A 27,465-nucleotide genomic window follows, 5' to 3' on the forward strand; every position below is an offset into this window, starting at 1 on the left:
CCTTCCTGCTTAACAATTCTGCTGATCGATTCCACCTTCGTTGTGCATACGCGATGACGTCACGTGTATGCTGCATTGTTTTGGTCAGAACGTAGCCGACATGGCATTGAGGCAGAAACGGTCTAAAAAGATGACACCAGGTCCACTGGAACACTGTCAAAGCTTCCATGTCTTCAAAAGGGTGAAATCTCTCCAATATGTTCAAACATTTGTTCACAGCATGTGATTCATTTACAGGAATGTCACGTATTTGATTCGCTACTTAGCGCGCTTGTGAATCTAGCGGCAGAGTGAACACCAGGCTGTCATCTGGGCCCAGTTCCGGTTCCGGTGCGGGCAACAAACGTCGTACCCTCTCAAATACAAGTTTCTGAAGGTACTGTAGGTGAAAGGAAATGAGGTGCACAACAATGGAAGACAGGCTGAGCCGAACTGGTTCCACGTAGTGGAAATGCGGTAATAGAGGAATTAGTAAAGCGTCTTTAGTTTCACTTTCACTGTACCCCCCCTCCTCCCCAAACCAGGCCCAGCGTCATCTGTTATTATTATTTGTACATACTGTATATGTTATATTTTCTGTGCAGAGATGGAAATATAAAAGACCATTAATGCAAACACATCCGTTTGTACTCTTTTATTCCCTCACCCAAAGAGAATCGATAAGAGAATCGATAAGAGAATCGGATCAATAAGCAAAATTGATAATGGAATCAGAATCGTTAAATTCTTAGCGATTCCCATCCCAGCCTAGTAACACTAGTTTAATGAAACACCACAAGACAAATATTTACCAAACAGTAGACTGTTACAGAGAAAATATCATACGAATCATGCATTTGATATTAGGGAGTATCCAAACTGCGACTATTCACTGGCCACATATATTGGACAGGTTGGCTTTATACAAGGTCAGGATGTGTGGGAGACGGGAACAACACAGATTTTATAAAGCAGAAGGAAAAGTGAAAAATGTTCATGCCGACACTTACTGCTTCACTTCCTTACAATCCATTCCTCACGGGAATTAAAATCCATTTTGGTGCAGATTCAGGAATCAATTGACCAAGGATTCTCATTCTATCTCTTATGGATCTACTCATTCATTTACTCTTTACAGTCATGACCTTGTAATATGACCATGAAATCACCTCTGAGGTTCAGAAATCGTATCAAAGCAGTGTAGTATTTTGAAAAGTGACATCCCCTTTACACTCGGCTGCTTTATTACCCGCCCTGTGCTGCAGGAGCAAAAGTTGCAGCCACAGAGGAACTGGATTTAAGTGATTTTGAATGTGATCTCGGGCGTCTATTTTTAACATCAGACAGCTGTCTGTCATTGCCGCTCTAGAATTTCCAGATAGTGGCTTGATAAGCAGTTGTTGCCTCGAGGCTGTAGCGTTTCGTGTTGATGGATGAAGTTGGAAAGTGTGGCAAAGCTCGTTCAAGTTCATGAGAATGCAAATAGAAACGTCTAAAAAGGCACCTTAGAAATACAGGCATTTGAGGTTGTGAATGGGCTCCAGCAGCAGTGGAGCGTACTGTAATACAGGCTTATAAATGTATTTTTATTTGTTTTCACTTGTTTTGTTTTTTGTTTTTGTTTTTCTTTTATAATTGTATTGAGAATAAGTCCTGTCAAGTCAAAATGTTGCCTCATGTTTTAATGTCAAAAATATCTTTATTCAGAATCCAGAACAAAGTCTCACAGCCCTCAAAATAAATCTTTAACGTATTTCAATAAAGTGCAAATATTCAGAATAAATATTGAAATATTATGAAAATTAATTTTTCAAAAATCATCTTGACTTTGCAACTTTATTCTTAACTTTGCAACTAAATTTTTAAGTAATATTTTGAAAATTAAGTTGCAAAGATGAAAATAATGTTGAAATGTCAAAAAGGGAAATGCCCTGTGGTCAGGGGTGGCTGTGCATTCTGAGGGTTCTCTGGGGCACCACACCACTTGAAATTACTTGAAGAAGAAGACCTGTATAAACATAAATCTAAAAAAAAATATTTAAATTAAATTAAACATTTTAAATTATTCTAATACCTGTCCTGTATGCTATAGTTCTTTTTTGACACTTAGTTTTTATTAGTTATTTGTAATTTTTTCTTATAGAACATAATAACATATAACTCAGCAACATAACAACTCAACAACAGATATAATCACAATCTAATAGTAAAGACAATCCAGGTTACATTCATGAAATAGTAATCAAGTTACACAAATAAATTCTTAGAGCAGCAGCCCATACAGCACTTCACAGGACCATGAGACAAACCACGCATCAATTGTCCCCAAAGAAACCACTCCATTTGTTCCACCTTCTCATGTAAAGATCAGCTTGCAGCCTCAGCATGAACGTTAATCTCTCCATTTTGTGAATTTCATCTACTATTTTGATCCAGTCCTCCAGCACCAGTGGCTCAAGTTGAAGCCATTTTCGAGTGATTGTTTTTTTCGCTGCAGCACCAAAAATTTTTAGGAGGTATTTGTCATTTATTGTCAAATCAAAGTGGGTTGTTGTAATTTAAAACCCAAAATTTAAAACCCAAAATCTGTTCTATTTTTATTCCAACATTTTTCCAAAATGTTGTAATTTTCATACAGGACCAAAAAATGTGGGTGTGGTTTGCCTCTGTGTCCGTGCAACCCCTCCAGCAAGTAGAAGCATTCAAGTGTCTAGTAAACTGTTGTTTTGGCATTATAAGGAACTGTACTAAATTTTTCCAACAAAATTCTCACCAGTAGGCTGAAGAGGAGGTAGAAGTAGCAGATTCCTGTATGCTATAGTTCATGTCAACATCTGTTAAACTTGTTGTCAATCATATTTATCTAATTTCTGTAAAAATATGTTCACTTTCTGGTCGTGGGGTTCTTATAAAATGAATGTGTATGTGGCTCCTAAAATTATTGTTGACCAGTTTGAGAATCAGGTCAAACACCAACTAATATACAGTTGGCACCATTGGTTGTTTATTGTTGTGCATTATTGTTATGAAATGGATAGTGTACTTTTGTTTTTGATATGTGTATTACTGCTATGAAAAGGACAGAGTTTATTTTAATGTGAAATGCTGCTGAAAAATGAACAGTCTATCCTGGATATGTACAGCAATTTTGTGTTTTGTGCATAGTCAGAATTTAGTCTGATATATGAGGATTTTGAGTTACTTCGGGAATCTGACAGGAATTTATGATAGATGAAGGATGGGGTGGGGGGGCGGGAGATTATAAATTAAACTTCATCCCGCTTCTTTTCGAATGTTTGACTTTCTTTTATATAATTCTTTTGTTGTTTGATTTTAAATGCAGTATTCAAAATAAATAAACAAAAAAACAAACAAATAAAATCAAAGCTTGTGACAAGTGTTATCATTAAAAGTTTTACTCTAATTCATAACTGCTGTGTTCATATATTCTTGTGGCTCCTAGTCTTATTTAGTACCAGCCACCACTGATCCTGATGCACTTTTTTCATGTTTTCATCATAAGGAACTACAAATAGAACATTTATAAAACATGTGATTTAATAATGAGCTTTAATTAAATGTCCTGAAAATTCTGAATTATGTATTACACAGAATACACACAATAATACATAGTGTTATAAATTCTGTCATGAGACTGGGAGAGGAGAGGATTTTCTTTTAGTGTAGGAAGAGACCTAGTACTGTTACACTATTCCTAGTTATAAGTTGACTATATAACACAATAAACCATATTTCTGTGGTAACATGCTTATGCTGATGTTAGCATAAAAAGTGTGAGTGGACCCAACCTTCCTGACTCTGTTGAGGTAATAGTGTGGAGAATGTTTTCTTGGCTCACATTAGATGTGATTAGTGGTAACAGTTGGGTGTCACTGTGCGCTGTAGACTTCCTCAAACATTAATGCTGACCAGGTGCCACCTAGTTTGGCAGCAGTCAACTCTTTTAAATGGAATCTGGAGGTGGGTCAGTGCCACCCAGTGTGTGACCCCTACTGTGGCTTTCAGGGGAGCTCGTGTTTTTGCCACAAGATGGTGCCGTGTCCCTCTGGGGCACCCCAAGTTGAGAGGGGCTCAGCAGAATAAAGGTGATGATGTGATTAAACCAAACGTTGAATGGAGAGCTTCTCATCATGCGTTGTTTACCTGCTTGAGCCTGGGGGTATTTTTTTTTTTTTTTTTCATAGTGGGTTTTTGGGTTTGATGACTTACCAGTGCACTGTATCACCAACACTGACACAGTAACCATGAGTGACTATGATATATACTGCACAATTAAATTTACCAAAATTTGAACTGTGAATTTTGTTTGTTTCCTGTTGTTGTTTTAGTTGTTCATATATTTAAGTAGATTTCGCTCTCAGTCAGGCTGAGGTTATGTACTGGGTTTATGCATTCATTTGGTATACTGAATTTGGGACAGTTTCAGTTAAATTAGCTAATCTGGGATTTGATAGATCATTTTATTTTAGATGGAAAAAAATATCAAAGTACCAATATTTCTGGAGGCTTCAATAACACCACAGATTAGGTTTTCAGTAAAAAATGTTTGTATAAAATGTCAAAGACATTTAAAGAATATATAAATTACATGTCATGAAGTGGTCTGGAGTGAATCGACTATGTGGTAGGTAGCAAAACGAATAATATTAGAATAGGCAAAATAGAAAAAGCAGAGCACTTAGGTGTGTTTTTCATCTATGATGGCTGCACTGTAAGTCCGGGTAAATTGAATTTACTTAAAAAATCTGAGGTAACTCGTTGCCTTAAAAAAAATTAAGTAATGAGGAATGAAAACTTGAGTGTATTAAACTTAAATGCTTGATTTGAATGGAATTGCTTTTTTAAGTACAACACACTACTGCCAAGTTAATTTAAGTTAAAATTTATTGCAATGTCAATTACTTTGTATAATCATTAAACTTAATATCATCAATTCATTGCACTCAGTTCCAAGTAGGTTTAAAATTAAAAGGTATTGCAATATAATTATAATTGCTTTATATAATTTTCAACGTAATATATTGTAACACTGATGGAAGTTAGAAGTAAGTTAGCTCAATGTAATCAGCCCCTACTACCAGTGCTTTTAATTTGGTAAGGCTTGAAATTTGACATTGTGCTACAAATAATCTTAGATGAACAGTAAAGCCATTGTTCTTCCTATGGCTCCGACTCATGGTGCAGCTCTACAAAAATACAAAAGCAAACACAAAAAGGCCAATAAACACTGACATACACACATTAGGTCCAATTTAACACTAACAGCACAACCCCGCTGAACCCCTGCACAGAAAAAGAACACATTTTCAACAACATGCCCAATACCCACAATGCAATGAGGACATAAAAAGGTGTGGTCATGACTAAAACTTTGTGATTTAAATCCATTCAACTTAAACTGGTTTTGTAATTTCGACTATGTCTACAAATTAGTAGAATATACTTAACATTTTATAGTAATGTAATAAAACTGAAATCATTGAAGTTCATTGTAATTAAAGCATTTTAGTGAAAACAACGTCCGGGCTTACAGTGATATCACTATGTCACTAGTTATTCCATATGTTTGTTTCTATTTCTAGTTATGAAGATCCATTTTCTCTTTTCTTTAAAAAGGCAAAAACTATTTGAAGCAAGGGTTTAACTTTTTCACAACTATTCCTATATTTACATGCCAGTACTGTTATTTAGGAATAAATAATATATCTTAATTCAATTCAGTTTTACACTTAATTTGTACTTCATTACTTTTAGTTTAATACTATGAATAATTTAATTCAATTAAGGATAATCCTTCAGCTTTATCTCCTTCTGCAAATAGAGAAATGGAAGGGACATCTAATGCAGTCCAACATGCTGATGCTCTGGGGATGCATTGATGTGGAGCCTTTGTGGAATGAAGCAGTGTGGATCCTGAAATAGGAAATAATCATCACGCTTCTGATGATCATCTTCTGTTCTAAGTTTGGAAAAGCCTGCTGAGTTCTAACCAGCCCGTCTTCGCGAAAGCACAAAAGCGCAGATGTTCCTGTACTTATTTTGTAAGAGCCTGGTGCTTGTTGTGCAAGATTTAATCAAGGTACTCACATTAGGAGAGGCGTGTGTAATTGCGCAGGGCTTGATGAGTGCATACCACATCTCTCAAATTAAGCACTGCAGACGGAACGGTCATACATTTCCACGCCTCGTCCTGCTGCATTTGAGAGGATGGTGAAGTTTGACTTGCTGGCATGGAAGATATAAGCATTTGTGAGTGACAGATGGTGGTCTGAACCGGCCCCAGAGTTAATCAGACAGACTGGAGTTCATCTTTACCTCTGTAAACCATCAAAAATCAGAAATAAACCCATGGGAGTGTAGTCTGTGTACAGTATTGCACACATCTAAAGTAATTGATGGGATCTCCTTAATTACAATCAGCACATGTGGTCCATGTGGTCATACTTAATTCAGTTAAGTCTGAAATGAATTTTACATAGTACACAACATGGGCTGTTATAATCACTAAGAAGAACATCATAGTTATATTAACAATGATCACACATATTTAAACAAAACTAAAGCATTACAGAAAATTATGCTTTTTATGATTCTTTGTAAGTAGGAACACGCCTGGTCTTTAAAAAATAAATCAACTGTGCTTCCCTCAAAATGAGTGTCATATTGCCATGGATTTCCAGTCATTTTATGCTAGAAAATAGTAAACTTTCATTGCTGGAAAGTAATAACAGCAGGGGTGTGTATTGGCAAGAATCTGGCAATATGATACAAATCAAAATACTAGGATCATGATATGATATATCACGATATATCATAATACTGTTAAAAATGCAATTTTTTTATTGGTTTTGTTTCTTTTATAAAAAGATTATTTCCTGGAAGAATTGATTTACACCAGAAATATGCACAAATACTAAACACGTTTTATTTGATCGTAACAGGATCTAATGCTGTATCACAAAATATTCCTCTGTTAAAACTTAAATTATGTTTTACAGACATTACAGTTTAAAATCCTGCTCAAATGTTCATTTTCTATTTTTTCATATACTAACATCATAACATTATTTTTGTGCAATCCCAACAAAGGAACTAACATCTGCCTCTCAGACAGTAAAAAGTGTTTTTAGGATGCATCAAATAACCATTATTTAATAAAACAGTGTTAAATAATAATAAATAAGATGTAAACAATAAAGAAAACCAAAAAACAAAATGACCCTCTGCCATATCTTCATTTGAATAAATACCAAAAAATATCGATGCAGTATTTTTTAGTATCAATACAGTATCGTGAGTGAAATATCACAATATATTGCAGAACTGATATTTTCTTACAGCCCTAAATAACAGTAGCGGGTCTGTGTGTTGTGTGTTCTGTCATCCCTTACATTTTATTCATTTGCTCTCATTCCTTTGGGATGCTGCCGATGCTGCTGTAGTTGGCCACGGTTACCTGAGTAAATCTGACTCTGGATCAGGTTCACCAATATGGTGTCAACTTTGAAGCTGGTATGGGAGAGAAAATCTGCAGTTTGGGTCAAGGACACTTTAGCGATATGGATACTTGACAGAGAGATTTGAAGCCAGGCCATCCAGTGGAAGAGTGGAAGGAGGTCCTCTAGAACCAAAATGAACACTGTTACAGCAAAGGATATCAGCAGCACAGAGTGGAATGAGGCTCAGGAGTTAGAGGCTGGTTCCACTAGGTTTTAACTGTGTGAGTGTCAATTGGATTCGAAAAATAAACTTTACTGCTCTTATGAAAGTGTAACATGAAAAATATATTATGACATTTACATCTGTTAGCAAGGATTGTAAATTACCTTTAAAAAAGGTGGTGCAGACTTTGATTTAGCCAAGTGAAATGACCAGTAAAAGCATAACAACGAACAACAGTGTTGTCCTGTGCAAAAATTTTCAAATATTTTTATACTTTGACTTTTTATTTGATTGTATATTTTGACCTTTATGCTTCCACTCTGAGAAACCTCTGCATAATAATTCCGATGTTCCTGAATGTGTACAAATGGCAAATAAATCTATCTATCTGTCTGTCTGTCTGTCTGTCTATCTGTCTATCTGTCTGTCTATCTGTCTGTCTATCTATCTATCTATCTAGATTCCAACATAATTTTCATGTAAAGTTACTCATTTTTTCAAACATATTTTCAATTTTATTGATATACTTTTATGTTATGATATGAATTTACACACACACACACACGCGCACACACACACACAGATGGTCAGTAGCTTAATGCTTGGCTGCTACACGAAAGCTAATTGACAAGCAACATTCACTGTACAGCAAGCTAATATAATCAGGAGCTTAAATGAATGAAAGGTACAATATTTAATATTTGGACCTTTCTGTGTAGTTATATAACATTTGTGTTGGAGTGTTGCCACTGTTACTGCAACGAGCTGGTCTTTTCTTGACATAAGATAAGTCCACTTCTATGTGTGGTAAGTGCATTATTCCTGAAAAAGAGGAATAGAGGAGAGGCACTCAAGAACTCTGGAGAGAACATAATGATTTTTATGTAAAATCTAAGGAGCAATGGTCTCAATTCCAAAATGAAGCTAATGCCCCTGACCCCTGCCCTGGTGCTGACCCCAAAAGGCTCTGTCTCCCATAGATTTACACTAAACTTTTCCCTAACGAAAACAAAAACAAAAACAAAAAAAAATCAATCCATTTTGTTTATTTGTAACTAAATTATTAATATGTTATCTAGATCTGAGGCTGTATGTAAGTTTTATGTCTGCTGTGTTGGCTTTGACAGGTTAGATGTGATGGATCACTTGCTGAGTCAGACTTTTGGAGTTTCTGTTAATTTCATAGAACACTTTTTTCTTGACAGCTGCGCTGTAGTTGAAGGTAAAGGGTAACCAAAACAAGACTGTAAAATGACTTAATTACATAGTGCTTAATGAAGTTGAAGAGTCTATAAGATAATATTTAGCATTAGCTTACTCACAATGCCTTGCAGATAGCTTGGACTGCCTGTTCCCATGCAGTTCAATCCCCTTTTTACAAATATCATCACCCCTGGCTTCAAAATGTGAACATGACAATGGCCACATTGCAACCAATGAGGAACGTCACAGCTCCACTGTCCACTAATTATATGATACAATCTATGGTAAAATCAAAACAATTTCTGTCACATAGAAACACACATCCAAGCTGGTATCATGGATGCAGACAACTGAGAAAGGCTGGTATTCAAGGTGCTACTCTGTCTCACATTTGTGTGTGCATTTAGAGACTTGTTTTTGGGTTTTTTCTTTCTGTAAAAATCTGAACATGTCAGTGTCTTTCTCCTGTTTGTTGACAGTAGTAGCACTGTGCAACACTTGTTGCCATTGGAGAATTATAACATAGTGAATCTTTAGTCTTTTTCTGAATGAAAAAAAAGGTTTACAATGGGCAGAGATTTACATCAATTTTCAGTACTTCTACAATCTGAAATTTTTGTTTGTTTGTTTGTTTGTTTTGAGGCTAAATCACTAGGTATCTCAGCTAATCCAGATAAATGACAGTACACCACAAACTCCACGTAAGTACGGTATATCTACGGTGATGCTGAATCTATAAGAAACACCTATTTCAACACTTAAAAAACAGAATTATGTAAAAATACTTAAAAAAAAAAAAAAAAAAAAAAAGGATATCAAGTTCTATACCTGGGTCTGCTACAACTAGATTCAATACTGGTCTGCTGCAGATATTAAAAGGATGGATATCAAATCACATAATAATGATGAGGGGGCTTATGTTTCCATGTAAAACACAGACTGCCTCTGTGACCAAAACAGCATGACTCATGCAGTTTGGGAGAGACAGATAGTGTGACAGAAAAGGGCTGGAGGCTGTCTTTAATATTGGATGTGTGGCTGAAGCGCCCTAATAGCTCAGTGCTGGTCTGTTTGGGACAAGAATAGCTTGCTATCTGCATGCTTGCGTGAATGATTCTTCCACATGTCTGCCAAGAGTTTGGTGCTGAATTAATCCAGCCTGCATACTGTCCATAATTATCATTTAAACTTTTAACCTTTACAACATGCTGACAGACAATGGTGAAATGCATGAAGCTATGATGACAACACATTTTCACTACCTATAACTTACAGAATATTAGTCTTGTATTAAAAAAAAACTATATATGTATATATATATATATATATATATATATATATATATATATATATATATATATATATATGTACACACATAATATAATGATTTGCCTGTTATAAATAGCAGTGTTTCTGATTTCTCTACCACCATAGAATTACTGCTTGATGATACATAGTTCCGTGATTACCATCTTGAGTAATTAGTATTAGGAGTAATTAATATGATAATGGACAACTTCCTTTTTTCCCTGTTAGAAAAACAGGAAGTTGTCCATTATCATATTAATTTCTCACCAGGAAAGCTGTGCTTTTCTTATAAAATCTTACAAAATGATCACGATTCTCAGGTTTTCCCTTATTGGTGAAAGTGACTGTTATATAAACCCCTTTGTTATATAAACCCCTTTGTTAGAAGTAAACAAGAACTTCTAAGGTTAAAAAAAATGAATGAACACAGTAGTACAAAAAAAACAAACAAACCTGCAGTTCATCGAATGGCCAATTTAGACTAGCTCCAAACCTCTCAAGTGGTAACCTCCATGGCTGAAAAGTGAAGCCAATACAAAGGTGTCAAAAACTGCAGTTCCTTAAATGCCCCAAAGCAATTCAATCCCAATAGACTCCCACGTCTTTCAGATGGTAATGGTGACAGCCAAAAAGTATATTTACAGCCTGGTACAAAAAAGTCTTGATGTCTGTAGTTAGTTTTCCTCCCTGTGACAACTGTGCAAGGAATGGATTTTTATATAACTCTTATTTAATGATTAAACATTATTTTCCCCCTGAGAAGGGGTTCTACTGTATTTGAGTTAAAAAGTCAAACTATGAAATACACTTAAATGTAAGACCCTGTAACCTGGTAACTTGGCTACATGAGCTAAATTTGGCATCACTGTTAACAAGAAGACATGTTTGTATTGTCATTTATTTTATTGCTAAGGCCATGGCCTTAGCAATAAAATAATACTTATCAATTAGTCAAGAGAGATTAATGTGAATGACTGATGTTGTGTGGATTTGTTGCTGGTATTACTTGTGCTGTCATTTATGATATTCTGTTCATGTTTTCTTTTCTTATATTTTTCATTTATAAGGTCTTATTTATTTCATTTTATTTTTTGTAATTTTTTTTCTGCCTAGTTTACTCAGTTCTGGTTCTAGTTATTGTTACCGTTATAATTATCACCATGGTTGTTATTGTTAGTAATGTTGATATGTTCTTGTGAGGGTCTTCGCCACCTTCTTCTTCCTTTTTCTCCCCCCTTCTCTCTTCCCCCTTCCTTCTCCTTCCCCCTGTTTTTTCATGTCACGTCCAGCATCAAAATGTAGTTCAACAAAACTCAAAATAAAGACAGTAGAATATCAAGGGGAGCTTCATATACTTTAGGAAGTTTCCCTTGGCAAATCAAATTTGTTCAGTTCAAAAAGGAGCCAGACCTCCATTCTGCTGTTAGGATGCTGGACAAGAAACCTTAAAAAAAGTTTTTCCATCATTATTCCATATCACAAAAGAAACTTGTTTCAAAAATTCCAAATATGAACAATGAACTAGGGAAGACTGGTTTATGGTAATTTGCACTGTTCTACCAGAATGACTTGCTACACAGCTTCAAACTAGATACTATCATTCAGCTAAGCCCTGTTAAAAATCTACAGGCCTCTACTTTTTGTTTTTAAATTTTCTTTTTATGAGTTTTAATTAGTTTTTGTCAGTTATTTTGTTTGTGTGTGTGTGTGTGTGTGTGTGTGTGTGATTGCTGCCCTGCTACCTTTAATCAATCAAAGTCAAAGTCAATATATACCATTTGCAAATGAGATCTTGACAGTCTGACTAAATAAAATAAAATGAATTAAATAATTTATATGGGATTACATGAAATTACCTGGACACAGATGATCAAAGTGGTGGGTGTTTGTAATACATTTTCTGTAGCCCAAAAAAAATTCACCTGATCTTGCCCAGCTCTGCGTTCTTATCCAAACAGATGGCCAAAGTCCTGCCTCTTCTGCTGTGCCCCATGGGACTGAACTTCGGAAATAATCTAAACTGTGGTCCGTGGTGAGCAGCAAATGATTTTTGATCTGTGTGAATTGTGTCACCATTTACTTGCATGAAATTCGACCTGCGTGAAATTGGCCCCCCACCCAACAAAAATCTCTGGATAAATAGTCTCATTTGTTTGTGCTTCATTTGTGCTGGTTTGTGCCATTAAAACTTTCATTTGTGCTGTTATGGTTATTGAGTTATTAACAATTTGTTATAGGTCATTCTGAGGCCAGCCAGCCATCACCCTTGCTCCAAATCTAACCGAAATGGTGGCATTTGTTTGTGCTTCATTTGTGCTGGTTTGTGCCATTAAATTTTTTGTTTGTGCTGTTATGGTTTTATAGATATTACAAGATTTATTTCCAGCCGATGATGTCACACAGCCCCCTGCTTCCTCGGTGGTTGGTTGATGGTTGAAAATGGTTGAAAAAAACATAACAGCACAAACAAAATTTTTACCGGCACAAACCAGCACAAACAAAGCACAAACAAACACCACCATTTCAGTTGAATTTGGTGCAAGTGGGGGGGCTGACTGACCTCAGAATGACCTATCAAAGAATTGTTATTGACTCAATAACCATAACAGCACAAAAACAAAAATTTTAACGGCACAAGCGAAGCACAAACAGATGATACTATTTATCCAGAGATTTTCATGGAGTGGGGGGCCAACTTCATGCAGGTTGAAATTTGTTAATTTAAAAGTTAATTTTACAAGGCACAGAAGTAGGAGTTTGTAAAGAAACACCTAGTTAAAAGTGAATTGAGTGTCAAATGGCTTAGTGCAGTGGTCCCCAACCTTTTTTGTACTACAAACCGACTTCATGCATGAAAATTTTCCTTGGACCGGGTAGAGGTGCGGGGGTTCCAATAACAAAAACCTTTGTTAGTTCACAGCATGTGATCTGAAACACTTACACTGTATATCAGGCAATTCCAATGATTCCACAGTACAATATCAACTCACCCTAATGCAGAATCAGTGGAACCCTGGACTTGTTTCCCTGCAACTAGAAGTCCCATCTGGGGGAGATGGGAGACACACAGTCCAATTGTGTTCTGTATATCCAGTCTACTCTGGATTCTTGTTTTGGTCACTGTCATTGCTGAAAACCCAGCCACACAAAGATATGAGGTTGGAAATGGAAAAAAGACTTTCAGGACTTTTGTGGCAATATCTGCATATTCTGCTTTGACTTTAATCCAGAATGCACAGAGGTTTGAAGTTGTCTCAAACATGGATTGATGTGCCGGAGCAGTTTGGAGGTGCTTGTATGTCACCTGTTGAGATGAACCTCTAACTGAGGCAGGAATCCTGATGTTTCCTTCTAAATGCATCTTTCTGTTTGCAGGCAGTCTGTGACCCTTCTGCAGCCTCATTGTTTCCTCGTTTCTTCCCGAAAAAGTTCTCTAGTGAATTTTGTTTTTGGCTCATTTCTTAAACTTGTATTACTACTGATTCATGAAATGGCGCAAGAGTGGTTGTGAGGCGAGGGTGGAAACAGTTGCTTTTCAAAATAAAATCTCAGCTAGACTAATGGAAAAAATTGCTTTAATATTGATATTAATTTTTTTTTTCTTTGCAGCCCGGTAACAAATGATCCACATACTGGTACCAGTCTGGGGACCGGGGGTTGGGGACCACTGGCTTAGTGGCTGCATCTTTTATGTTACGTGTCACCAATACCTAAATGGCCAATAACTTGGAATATTTTACCTTATAAAATCTTTTTTTTTTTTTTTGACAAATTGGGTCTCTTGGGGCACAACTGGAAATGGGCAGACTTTGCCTTTCTATAAAGGGAAAAAAATTAAAAAGTGATGACAATAGACCAAACGCTCAAAATATCAGTTCACCAAATGTGATATCCACTAGTTACTTACAGTTTATGGTTTCCGCTGTTCTATCTCCTCTTCTGCTACGTCCTATGTTCTCACTTACAGTACAGTATATTTGATAATATTGTGAAGCTCAGGCTGGGAATGTATGAATGACTGAACCTACAAACTTCCAAAACACACAAAAATGTTCAATGTTTTTCTCTTTCATAGCCCAACCTTTTTTGGGAGCATATAATGTGTGACACTTTGCATTATACACACTCTGACCCTGCTTAGATCTCCATGTGCTTTGGTGCTGGTGCTATCATTATCAGAGACAGACAGACTGAACAGCAAAGCAGCAGAGAGGATGAAAGATGCAGAGGATTGTAATGCTCTAATAGTGTTTATTCTGTTCTGCTCACCCTCTTCCTCTCTCTTTGAGCCTGTACATGTCACATCCCCTCAAATACCCTTTGACCTAAAACAGGGGTGTCAGACTCATTTTAGTTCAGGGGCCACGTTTAGCCTAATATGATAGAAAGTGGGCCGGACCAGTAAAATAATAGAAATAATAGGATAAGAACTTTTGAGTGAAAAAAGTAAAATTCCATAATGAAAATGTTTACATCTACGAATTGTACTCGAGCATAACATGAACAAGTATGAACAACCTGTAAATTCTTAAGAAAAGTAAGTGCAATGTTAACAATATCACTCCTCAGTTGATCATTTATACATGTGAATAACAACTTAGGGGCAAGGTTATTATTGTTAACGAAAACTAACGAAACGACGAAAACTAGAATTGAAAAAAAAAAACCATTTTCGTTAACTGAAATAAATAAAAACTATAATTAAACGAAACAAACCATTACTGAAACTGTATTGTGTGTTTACAAAATTAACTAAAACGTTTAAAAATTATGGATAAAATTCCCTTCATTTTCGTTTTTGTCAATGTCGGATTGATACGAAATCGATTTATTTCGCTCTAGCAATTTTAGCTAGCGGCCCCATACAACACTTCATGGTCCGTCACTTCTCGTCACTTGTGGTTCACAGTTGTCATCTGGTCCCCAGTCTACCTGGAAACATGGAAAACTAAAGTTGGGAGAAATCAGCAGAGTCCTGTCTGGGATTTATTTAAGTATGACGGCGAAGAAGATAAAAGATATGAAAAAACTAAAATTAATACTAAAACTCAACTAAAACTAAGCATTTAGAAAAAATTAAAATTAATAAAAACTAGCAAACCTGCTCTAAAAACAAGTTAAAACTAGTTGAATTAGAGACAAAAAAAAGTCAAAACTAAATGAAAATAACTAGAATGAAAAATCCAAAACTATTGTAACCTTGCTTAGAGGTCACAGTGGATCTACAAATACACAAAACATTAAATAACAGGGAGAATATTATTAAAATTCCACATACTTCTTCTAAGACATTTCAGATATTCACATTTTTTTTGTGAAAGGCTAGTCTGTAAGTAGTCTTGCGTAATTTGACTTTTTTTTTTACACTAAAACAAGGAGGAAAAAATGTGTTTTCATTATTTATAGGTTATTATGATGGTATTTTACTGGTCTGATCCACTTTAGATTGAACTGACCTAAAAGGATTTGAACATGCTTGACTGTTAATATCTTCAGTGTCATTTTTGCATTTCACAAATTCATCCCAGGGGCCGGATTGGACCCTTTGGCAGGCTGGATTTGGCCCCCGGGCCAAATGTTTGACACCTGTGACCTAAAAGATCCACTCTCTTCCTTTGTTTCTTTTCACTTTCTGCTTTGTGCATCACACTTGTCCTGTAGGCCATTAAGCTTTCTTTAAAATACATTCACCACCCTTTCATCCCAACTCACACATGCAAAGATTTACATACATGTGCATAGCAGGCTTCGATTTCCACACTTGCATTCATGGTGGATCAAACATCAAACAAGCTGCTGGGGTCTCAGCAAGTGTGTCAGTGTTCATGTGTGGAGAAAAGCCTGGGTTAGAAGGAGGCTGACCTTGTGTGGATGTGGATGTGAGACAGTACAGAGGACGGGATAAAGAGAGCTGAGTGTTTGGTGATGAGGGGTCCAGCCCTTGAAAAACACTTAAAGGAGGGATGGTTTAATGCAGTGGTTCCCAACCTTTTTTGGCTCGTGACCCCATTTCACAAATTCCTGGTGACCCCCAGACATTCAAAACGGGGCCTTTTTTTTTTTTTGCTAAAATTAATGATAACACTTTATAATAAGTACACACTATGAAGCATTAGTTAAGCATTAATAAATACTGAATTCATCATTTATAAAGCATATTTCTGACATGACTACTTATTAATATATGGTATTAATATATGGTTTATAAGCACAGTTATAATGGTTTTACTCATCATTAATAAGAACATTAGTTATGGATTAACAAATACTGAATTCATTATTTATAAAGCATATTTCTGACATGAATACTCATTAATATGTGATTTATAAGTACAGTTACAATGGTTTTACTCATCATTAATAAGCTCATCTACAATGTGCTAAATTATTGTATTTTCATACTCTATAAATTATGGATTCAGCATTTAAAAATATAGTATTGCATCACTTACAAACCAGTTATGATGTGCATTTATGCTTGCACGTACACTATTCAGACATGTACCAACAGTTAGTGAATATGTTTGTAGGTATTTTATACTAACTCACATTTATTTTCTAATTGATGTCTTATAAACATTTATTAATACAGCACTTACTACTCATTAATCAAGTCTATGGTGTGAGCTCATCTAAAGTGTGGACTATCTATGCCATATAAAGCATTTACGAATTAGATTTAAAGGTTGGCAATGCCTAAAGACTCACAAAAGTCTGAGTTATTCTAACAAAGGAAAGACACAGCACATGGGATTATTATGTCAGTGGCCTTATATAGCTACTGTATTGTCAGTGTAGGTGATTTGTGTTAGAAACATGTAGCAAAAAACTCTAAAAAGCTTTTGATAACTGTTACTCTTCAGATTACAACAGTGCACAAACAGTAAAGTACACAGCCGTTAGCGGTTGCATTAGGTCGCTCTGTGTCTTGGACTAAAAGGTTCAGAGAGTGGATAGAAAAAAAAAACAAAACACAAAAAAACCCTACAAACTTCATGACTTGTTTTGTCTTCATACTGCTACCAGGCCAGTATGTGCCAGGATGTAGGAGGAAATCTTTGCTCTTTTGTCTTTAAGTCTTATACACAAATGTAACATACAAAAATAATAAATAAATAAATAAATGCATACATACATACATACATAAACTAGAAAAGCACTCGGAGAGCGCAGACCTCCGCCAAGGCAGATCAAGCCCCCCCACCCCCCACCCCCACCCCCGATCACCACCAAAATTTAATCATTTGTTCCTTGTGCCAGTATCAATATTTCCTGAAATTTTCATCCAAATCTGTCCATAACTTTTTGAGCACATGGACAGACTGACAGACAGACAGACAAACCAACGCTGGCAAAAACATAACCTCCTTGGCAGAGGTAATAATAAACAAGAAAAGCACTCGGAGAGCGCAGACCTCCGCCAGGACAGATCTGCCTCAAGTGTGTGCGTGTGACTGGGCCTAGGGCCCACCACCGATCACCACAAAAATTTAATCATTTCTTTCTTGTGCCAGTATCAACATTTCCTGAAAATTTCCTGAAAATCCATCCATAACTTTTTGAGTTATCTTGCTAACAAACAAACAAACACGCACACACACAAAGCAAAGCAATCACAATACCTCCTGGCGGAGGCAATAAAGTGGTACACTAATATTTCGTTGAATCCCATTAGGATTCATTATGGTACACATTCTCAGTATGTTCATTATTTCAAACAGCTCAAGCATTCTCACAATGTTTATAATTTTAATTGTCATTTAGTGCCTGCACAGTGATTCACAGGCATCTGTAACTGGGATTACATTATCCCAGATACTATCAGACTACCCCAGCTAGAGTATTGGAGTTTCTTAAAACTGGGATAAGGTCTTATTGGGGTCACTGAAATTGGGATGTGGTGTTTACAAGCACAAACAGTATGTTGATAAAAAACAAAAAACAAACAAACAAACAAAAAAAACAAGATTAATTTCAATTATTCCTAAACCTTAAATCAGTGTTATTTTCTTTGTCCTATTAGAATTCTATTATGAATTCATAATGTGAGCTGTGAACTAGTCAGTTTTTACCCTCAGCTACACTGGCCACAGGGTATTGTCATCAGTTGGTCGTCTGTCCATCTGCCCCAAAAACTTTGCCTTGCAGTGATAAGTCAGGCAACTAGGGACAGACCCCCCAAGAGTCTACCAGTACACTTTGCAGATATCTGCACATACTTGGACTGCACTCAAAGTGGACCCAAATCGGACGTAACAGTGCACAGCATGGTTAAGAAATAAAGAGGGATGAATGAAAATGCCTCTGTAAATCATCATTTGGAATCATTTGGAAAAACAGACACTGGAGTCTCAACCTCCTGTCCAGCTTCAGTCCGGCTTCGACAGTGGAGACACGATAGAGTGGAGGAATGGGATAGAGAAATGCAACTAAACAACAATAACTTTCACCAGTATTTAGTTGAAGCCTGTGAAAATGACCCTAATGTTAACGCAAATGATAATAATGTAATGTTAGCGCCAAATTACAGACAAAAATACAACAAAATAAATACATAGATGAATTAGAATATCCGTATAATAAACCTGAAACGCACCCTTTACACTTCCTTGATATGTTTTCTCTTAAATAACTCATAATCAAGCCTCAATATGACAAATCTTTATTCGACTTATCCCGCTTTGTGGATTCTGTCATTCACATTTATTTCTTATTCACTATTAAAAGCTATGACATCAACTCACATCATCTCTGAAACATGTTAAATATCTAAACAGTTTAAATGATTTCTCATTGTATATTTTTTTCTCTTTGACTTATTTCTCTTATGCTTATGGTTCATTTACATTAATTCTTTATCACTGTATGAACTGTTTTGGATAAATCTTGGATTCCTTTATACATCTATTGCACAAACCAATTCCAGTATTAATTCACAGTCTGAAACATTATAGCAAGTAATTAAGTAAAGTTTATTTATAAAGCACTTTTCACAGATAAAAATCACAAAGTGCTGTACATAAATGGGTGCAATAAAACACATACATATTGCAAATCAACATATCAGTGACAGTCAATATTTTGAAGATTTTCCTAAATTAGGCCAAGGGTTTTCAAATGCGAGCACATCTTGTTTTATGTTTTCCAACCTAATTTTAAATATAACAGAACCACCATAATGCTGTATCACAAATGAAGTAGTGAAGAACATGATGTTTTTTGTTTTTCTGTTTTTTTTTTTTCATGGAAAAGACTCATGTGCTGTGCCTAGAAATGACCTTACATGCAGTTATGGTTATGAAGTTAAATTAGGTCAACAAAAACTTTAATTTGACCAGAACTCAATTTAATAAATACTTCTGTTTCTAGCTGTTTAGCCATTTATTGTTAGTATATGTATACATTAGTAAATGTAGTTTACCACCACCAGAGTGTGAATGTGTGAGTGAATGAATAATGGATCCACTGTACACGCTTTGAGTATGTGGTCATAGAAAAGCGCTATATTAAAAAAAAACTTTTAAAAAATGTAATCTATAGGGTCTTAACTGAGATAAAAAAACAGAAAATTTAAATCCAGAAGAGGCTGAGGCTATGCTAATGACTTCAGCAGATAACAGGACTGAGGCTGACCACTACAAATCAATGGAGACCAGCATTTACATGATGGACCGACACAAGCTTTGGGTCCATTCATTTTCCCAGCTTTTTCCCCTTTTTCTTCTGGCAGGATCACTTTGTCTAAAATGATCTTTTAAATAAATTAATAATAATTGAAAGGGTGTGCACCAGCTTTGAATACCTGTAAAATCAACATAATTAGTAACAAGTAACATTTTAAAATAGTGTGACATCACTTTCATGACACCATTACAACCCAGCATCAGCATAGAAAGAAACGTTCATTTTCTTCTGCTTCTGGCTGTTAAATTATTTGAAAAGTAATTGCTTTATTTTCACTGAGCCATGTACTGCTTGATCTGTAGCTAAGCAGAGTGTCAAGCATTACCATTTATATTTAAATGAGCTGTTGTTTGCCAATATGCACATATCATCGAGGACATTTTAACTTGCCAAACCCAAGTGTAATTAATGCCATTAATAAAAGCAACGCTTTTTAATTAATATTTAGTTTCACCCGTGCTTTTTGTTCTTACAAATCAAAATATTGGCTACAAAAAAGAGCCTTGGTGTTTGAAATGTATTTTTCCACTCAACCAGTGAGCCATCTGAGACACAGAATAGAGCACTTCAAAAAGAGGTGTGACTTTTCATCTTTTCTAGTAAAAAAAATAAAATCACACTTGGCAGGATGGCAAAACAAGTAATCTCAAAACACCTTTCTAGATGCAGTACTTTACATTATGTTTCTGTTGTCCATAACTATTTGGTCCCAAATTTTCAATCCCCATCCTATTGCTTTCTTTCTTCATAAGTAAACAAGAGAGGCTCACATATCACCAGCTGTCCTACTATTTGTGTGAATCATATGTGATTTCAATCAGCACTCAAGCTGGAATTGTACTTCTCTTTATTGTTATATGTATGAAAAATAAAATGAACTGACTGCTGGCGTGGCTAATCTTCTTTTCGATCGTTCCCTGGTGCGTGCGTGCTTTCAGTTTGTTCATAGAAAGCAGGAGAAAATTTGATTGTATTCTGTATGATTTCACTAGTGTGTGTTCCCATGCCTCCCTGCAGCCTTTTGTGTTCATGGCCTCTGGTCAAATCTAATTTAGTTTCACTATTTTGATTGTAATCAGTTTGAAAAAAAAAAAAAAATAGATGCTTTCAAAACCCCAACCCACTGTTTCGGATCAATAGTAATATATTTCTCTTTTCTTTGCTGCTCTAGTTCTAATAAAGAGTGTTCTTGTTTCTCAACTTTTACAGCATATATATACAAGATTTGAAGTCCCTTTTTTCATTAATTTGGTGCTTGTAAAGACTGGAAGACACACATTTAAACTTCCATTAGAAATCATTATGGGAAAACAAAAGAAAAAAAACAAAACAGAAAAAAAACACTGTTACCATTAGTCAAATGGGTTAAAAGTGTCTGTGTGGATTTTTCACTTTTCAACATGGAGGATTCTGTTGGGTGTTTGTGAAATGGCTTATTAAGAGTATGGTCTTGATTAGCTCTAACTGTCAAGTGTAAAGACACTTTGTTATGATTTGGCACTTTATAAATAGTATTTGATTGATTGATTCGATTGATCGTAGCAGATGATGTGCAGACACATCATGATATCAAAGCCCACTCTAAACACAAAAAGCAAGAAAGCCTGTATCAGGGCCTTTACCTCTGCTGCAGAATGTAACATTTCCTTATCTGAAGCAAATTTGTGTTTCAGATTTGTATTTTTTTTTGTTGTAATTCTATTAGTATTAGGTAAGTTCAGTTGTTCTTTCTATTCTGTTTACACCAAGTCAATACTTCCTATATCTGTTGCAAATTAAATAACCATGTAGCTTTTAAGTGGAGAGGAATGTTTCCTTAACAATAATCTTATTCTGTTATTTTCTCTTAATGCAACCTCAATTACTGAAAATGGATATCAGCTTAATCATTATTTCTAAGCTAATAGCAGCTAGCGTTACACACCACTATGTAACAAAGGGTTTTGAAGATAAGGATTTTTGTGAAGAAAGAAAAAAAAAGAACTGATTCCTGCACAAAATCAGGCTGCAATCATTGATTTCAGCAACAGAGACTTGGAAAAGAAGTTGGCCAGTTCTGGGATAGGATTGTCATTCTCCACATGACTTTGTGTTATCACTTTGAAAGTCTGCTTAGTTACACAGAAGAACAATAATAACAGTGTTATTACACATATATATTGGTTTTCTTACATTTATACTATATCTTTATAAATGTTGCACTAAAAAGAATCTGAAAAGTGAAAATATCGTAATGTGACAGTGTATTGAAGTAGATCTAGAAACGCTGAGAGTAATACCTGTTCAATAATTGTACGAATTATACATTTTGACCCAATACAGTGTCTTGGAAACTACAGCCAGCATTTTTTACTTAAATTTTCTTTATTAGTGACTCAAAACTGGGAATGTTTCACTACTTTATTCTGGAGGTATATTACTTGTAGACCAGTGTAGTGGCGGATGTCTCACCTGTTGGTATAGCACATGCTCAGTGCTAACAAAATGTGGCTATGTGAGACTACAAGAAATGTACATCTGCCATGCACTTTACCACAGATACCAACAGTTCAACCCTATGTTTTCTTTTCCTTAGTCTGTGTTTCAACATGGCCTTTATTTGTTTGTATTGACCATGCATCAGTAATTACTGAACACCTAACATTTCATTGACTCTTTGTTTTTGAGTTAATACTGTACATTAGCGGTTCTCAACTGGGGGGTGCACCTAGAGGCATGTCTCCAATTAGGCCTGCATTATATAAGGAAAATCTGCCACATACAGTAGCATTCCTCATAAACGACAAGCGATATGTATCTGCATCACAAAACTCAACAAAGTAACCGCACAGTTGCTACCAAATTGTTATCAATTCCTAATTTGATTTATTTATTTAAATAATTTGAGGGTAGCTGACAGCTGACAGATGGGGCTTCATCTGATTGGCCAAATGGTCGGAATGCGTGGCCCATGTATCCAAGGCACCATCTGATGATGTTCACATGTTGAATGAGAATGCATGGTGTTTCTATGTAGGATTATATATTATTTGCTATTACTGACAAATTTCAAGAGACTTTCCACTAAAATCTTAAAATGCACTCTGGACAACTGATGACACAAGATAAAGGTGCAATATGTAATATTTGTGTGCTAGGAGCTAGTTGTTTTCATGGATGACAGGTATAGGTAGAAGTAATCCACTGGGGGAAGTAGCCACTCTTCTGAGTGGTCGCACTGTATCCACTTCTGTTAACACAAGTATGGCCATTTAACTCATGAACCAGCCAAACAGCCACTTTATTTCTACTCTAGCTAACTCAATTTCTATTACTTTGTTGACATTATAATTGTCTATGAAAAAAAATTTGTATAGTGGGATCAGGTCAGAATTTCTATGAAAGTCTTCTCTTGAGTTCTTTGGCGTTCCTCTACAGAGGAAACAGCTTCGGTATTAGCTGCCACCAGCATAGAAATGGAGTCAGCTTAGGTCAGACTCCAGTGGAAACCTCACAAAGACACAAGCTCGTGCTTGAAGAATGTATTGAACCATTAAACCTTGAAGTAATTAGCTTTTAATTCAATTGAATTCAATTTTATTTATAGAACCCACAACAAAGTCGCCTTACAGGGCTTTACAGAAATCCACTCCCATGGATGGACATCTGTAGATAGACCAGGACTGACAGACATCCATTTGCTGAAGTTATTCCAGTCTGTAAGGCTGCAGTAGGGTGGGGACACATGCAGACAGCATTTGGTATCGTCGTCTGGTCAAATGGTCAATAGGGATGTAACGATTAACGGTATAATGCTAAACCACGGCGAAATTGCCAACAGTTAGTATTACCGTTTAAATTCTAATTATTATGATAACCATGTTCGTTTACCGCACTTTTCCGGAGAAAATGCCCATGTAAAGATATGCTTTTATGTCAAATATTTGAGTATAGTTTTAATTTATTACAATTTTAATTGTATATACCTAATATTTGGAACCAATATTCACTTATGAAGTCTTTGAAAAGGTTCGTTAAGCATCTTTGTGTTATTTATGCAATAAATTATACACATTTTTCAAATCGGATTTTTTTTTTTTTTTTGTGTGTGTGCTTTTGTCCTTTTGTGTTGATATAGTAGGTTAAAGTGGAAAAAAAAATAATAGGCAGATGATATAGATGAAGTTGTGCTGAAAAAAAAGATACCAAACATGGGTATAGTAAACATTTGTTTATATAGTATATAAAGGTAAAATCAAAACCGAAAAACGGACACATTAGACTCAGATCACTAAGGGTTAATATTTGAATGTTTCTGCCAACAGAAAGTGCGTTGTGCCTACATTTTATTCGGTATTTTTGTTGTTGTTGTTGTTGTTTTTTTTTTTCAAAATACAACTTGGTTAAATTATTCCAGTGTGTGTATTAGTACTTTTTGAACATTTTGAGCACAATTTCAACAATACCACCATAATAATGATAACCATAATAATTTTGGTCACAATAACCATGATATGAAATTTTCATATCATTACATCCCTAATGGTCATACACCATTCTGCAAAATGAAAGTCCGAAATCACAGGTACACCGGAAAAAACACATGCCTTTTAGTGAACAATGATGACATGAAAAGTAAATAGGTCTTTTTGGTATAACACTTTTTTTCCCCCTTTTTTTAAGGTGCCAAAAGAGAAGAGAGAGATGAAGATTTTACCTTTCCTCTTCCTTCTCTTCCTCTTCTTCGCCACAGGAGATTGTGACGATGTCAAGTACATCTCCAAGAGGAACTCAGGTAGGATGAGCAGCCATGGTTGTTTATGTTTCAGGGGCACTTGGAAGCCGTGAAATTTCACTAAAATTGAGACTTTTCTTGTTTAAAGTTCTGAGGTTTCGTGTTTTTTCTCTTTCCCTGATACTTGCATTGCTTTCCCTTGTTTCACTGTCATCCCTTTCCACTGCAAACGGTCTTCTGCCTTGTCTCAAATAGCTGCTTTTCAGAATGATAATGCTACCTCTTGTCTTTTGTCAAACTACGCCTCCTTACTTTTCTTCTCGCTCTTGCTGTCACATTCGTGCTATCCCCCGCTCCCCCCAACAATTCTCTTCACTCTCCTTCCTGCCGCATTTATATTTCTTAAATTGGATATGCACTTCTATCTCACTCTATTGCATTCTTTTCCCTCAATCACCACCTCTGCTTTTTCTCAGATAACATTTCTTTCCAGAGTGCAGACAGCCGTCTTTCTCACCGTTTGCCGATTCTTTTCTGCTGAGTTGTGTGTAATGATCAGCCTGTCTGACTGCTGTTGTCATTGTTGCCGCCACTGTTGGGGCTCATTTGTGCATTAGCAGCCAGCTGACGGCAGATCTGCTGATGGTCTTTTATTCGTCATTGATTTGTTGTGTCTCACTGATCAGCCCAACAAGAGGTTTTGATTGGGCTATTGATGAATGCAGTGCACTTTCAATAATGCTTTGTATGATATGGTGGCTATGTGTGATGGAGATAGATTATAGATATTCTGTTTAGCTCTGCTTACAGCCTCTGTGTGTTTTAAATAACAACGTTAATGATGAGCAGAAGTTGCGAGCTAGGTGAGTTTTACAAGTAGGTGCTCTATAATTATAAATATTACCATCAGCCTTTGTAATTGTATTCCCATACACCTCTGCCAAGTCCTGAGAGTGATAAAAACACAGAAAATTACTTACCGATTTTTAGCAAACTCAGGTCATCTAATTATAACAATCCAGTTAGAATTGATTCCCCTTTAATGTAATCCTGTCTTACAGTTTTGCTTGCTTATAAGAGTGTAGATAGGAGAGGTTTAATCGAGGGAATTTGAGGGCAACCATAACAATCCTTTAGAGAGCCTTTGTAATTACACATACAGCATACGCCAATTGCATTACAGGGCTTTAACTCAGCTAAAAATAACAAAGTTTGAGCGGAGATGTTTCACAGAAGATGGTGACAGTATATCAGGGTACTTTTAGGGCAGCTCAGTGTACTAGGTGTGGAATGACATGTTAAGTAATATATATGTAAAGCAGGTCCTCTAATGCCGAGTTTACTCACCAGGAGTCTCTAGAGATCACAGACAAAAGCCCCTGATCAGAGGCAAAACGGAGCTTGCTCATGAGCTGTGTGTGAATTTTCAAAGGTACGTGATTTGAGAAATGAGTCAATGCATCAGACGCCCAAGAGATATTGAGCAGGTTAAATATCTGGATGTGTTTCAAGCAGCACAGTCTCTTAGAAACTAAAGTTCCAATGTAACTAAATAGCAAATCCTTTTGTTTTCCTTATTGCCATTATGTTTTCCTTTACATTCGCATTGGTGCAAGGAAACACTGGTGCAGAGATTGCCTCAGTAGGCAGGAGGTAGTTTGGGGCAGATGGTGGATGTGCAAAATCCAGGACTTGGCTGCCAATCACATTTCAAATTCTGTAGGTGTTTAGGTTTCCATAGTGAAAGTGCTTTGGTTGGTTAACCCAAGAGTTGCCAGTGGCTAAACCTTAAAAACAGTGAAATAAAAGAGCCTGATAGTTTACTGGAAAACTTACATCTTTGATTATGGAATGCAGCCATCGACTAGCGTCTGCACCACCTACCTATTCCCAGTTTTGTCTTGCATCTGTTTGTTTGGTAAGTACAATAATAGTTCCTTGAAGAACATATTTGCATACACATGAGCTTTTCTCTTGTTTGAAGTAACAAAGCATTAACAACCACAGCATGCGCAAACAGCTACCTGAATTTCTTGGGAAAAAAAAAAAAAAAAATTTGCCTGTAATTCACTCCAAATCCTGTTTTGTGTGAAAACTGACTTGTGTAGTTTTGTGTCTGTTCTTATGCTGCGTTCCAGGCCGTTTTTTGAGCCCGTAATTCACGACTTCAAACCACGACTCACGACTTTGTAACATTCCAGGCAAGTCACGCCAAACTGCCTGAGCACAAAGAATTGTGGGAGCTAGATGTAAACAAACCAGCATGGTGGACCATACATTATGCTCATTTACAATCATTTATATCGCCAAAGGTGTTTGTTCTTTGCTTATCAGAGGGAAACAGAGGAGTAAAAACACTGCGTAAGGCAAGAGAAGCTGTTCTACCTTTTATGTTATGTTATTTGTATATTTGGATACGTATTTAGTATTCATTTATTCTTGCACTCAATGGACTGAAAACTAGCTAATACTAGAGTAGCTGCTGATTATACAGAACATTTGCAGATAAATAATGTCAGAGCAATACCTTGTTTTAATAAACAATTTGCATAAACACCGCGTCCATGGGGGCTGCCATTGGTACGTGACGTCAGAACTCGAAACTGGGGTACATCGATCTAGTACGAGTTCACAGGTGGGAAGTCACAGGTTTGACTGACATTCCAGTGCGTTTTCACCGGTAGAAGGTTGGAAAGACACGAGTTACGGGTGGACTAGAACACAGCATTGTATTTCTCTCATCACTTCTTACATGTTTTTGTTGTTAAGCATCGTTTGGTAACCAGATGGACTTGTCTGAAATTTCTAATAATATTTGAACCCCTGTTGCCATTAACTTGTGCAAAGTTAAAAATCCCAACTTGAAGATCCCCAGTTGTAATACAATAAAGTGC

General features: G+C 36.0%; 1 protein-coding gene across 1 annotated transcript in view; it reads left to right on the forward strand.

The window, feature by feature from the left end:
• The window catches only part of il1rapl2 (interleukin 1 receptor accessory protein-like 2), a 724,024-nt gene that overhangs the window by 105,911 nt on the left and 590,648 nt on the right, over window positions 1–27,465 (forward strand). Inside the window, exon 2 of the mRNA XM_030145596.1 lies at window positions 24,520–24,631. Within this exon, the coding sequence (XP_030001456.1) occupies window positions 24,541–24,631 (91 nt within the window). The 5' untranslated portion in view covers window positions 24,520–24,540. The remainder of the gene's footprint in view (window positions 1–24,519; window positions 24,632–27,465) is intronic.

The sequence above is a fragment of the Sphaeramia orbicularis genome, chromosome 10 (genome assembly GCF_902148855.1).
Source record: "Sphaeramia orbicularis chromosome 10, fSphaOr1.1, whole genome shotgun sequence".
In the NCBI taxonomy this organism is placed as follows: domain Eukaryota; kingdom Metazoa; phylum Chordata; class Actinopteri; order Kurtiformes; family Apogonidae; genus Sphaeramia; species Sphaeramia orbicularis.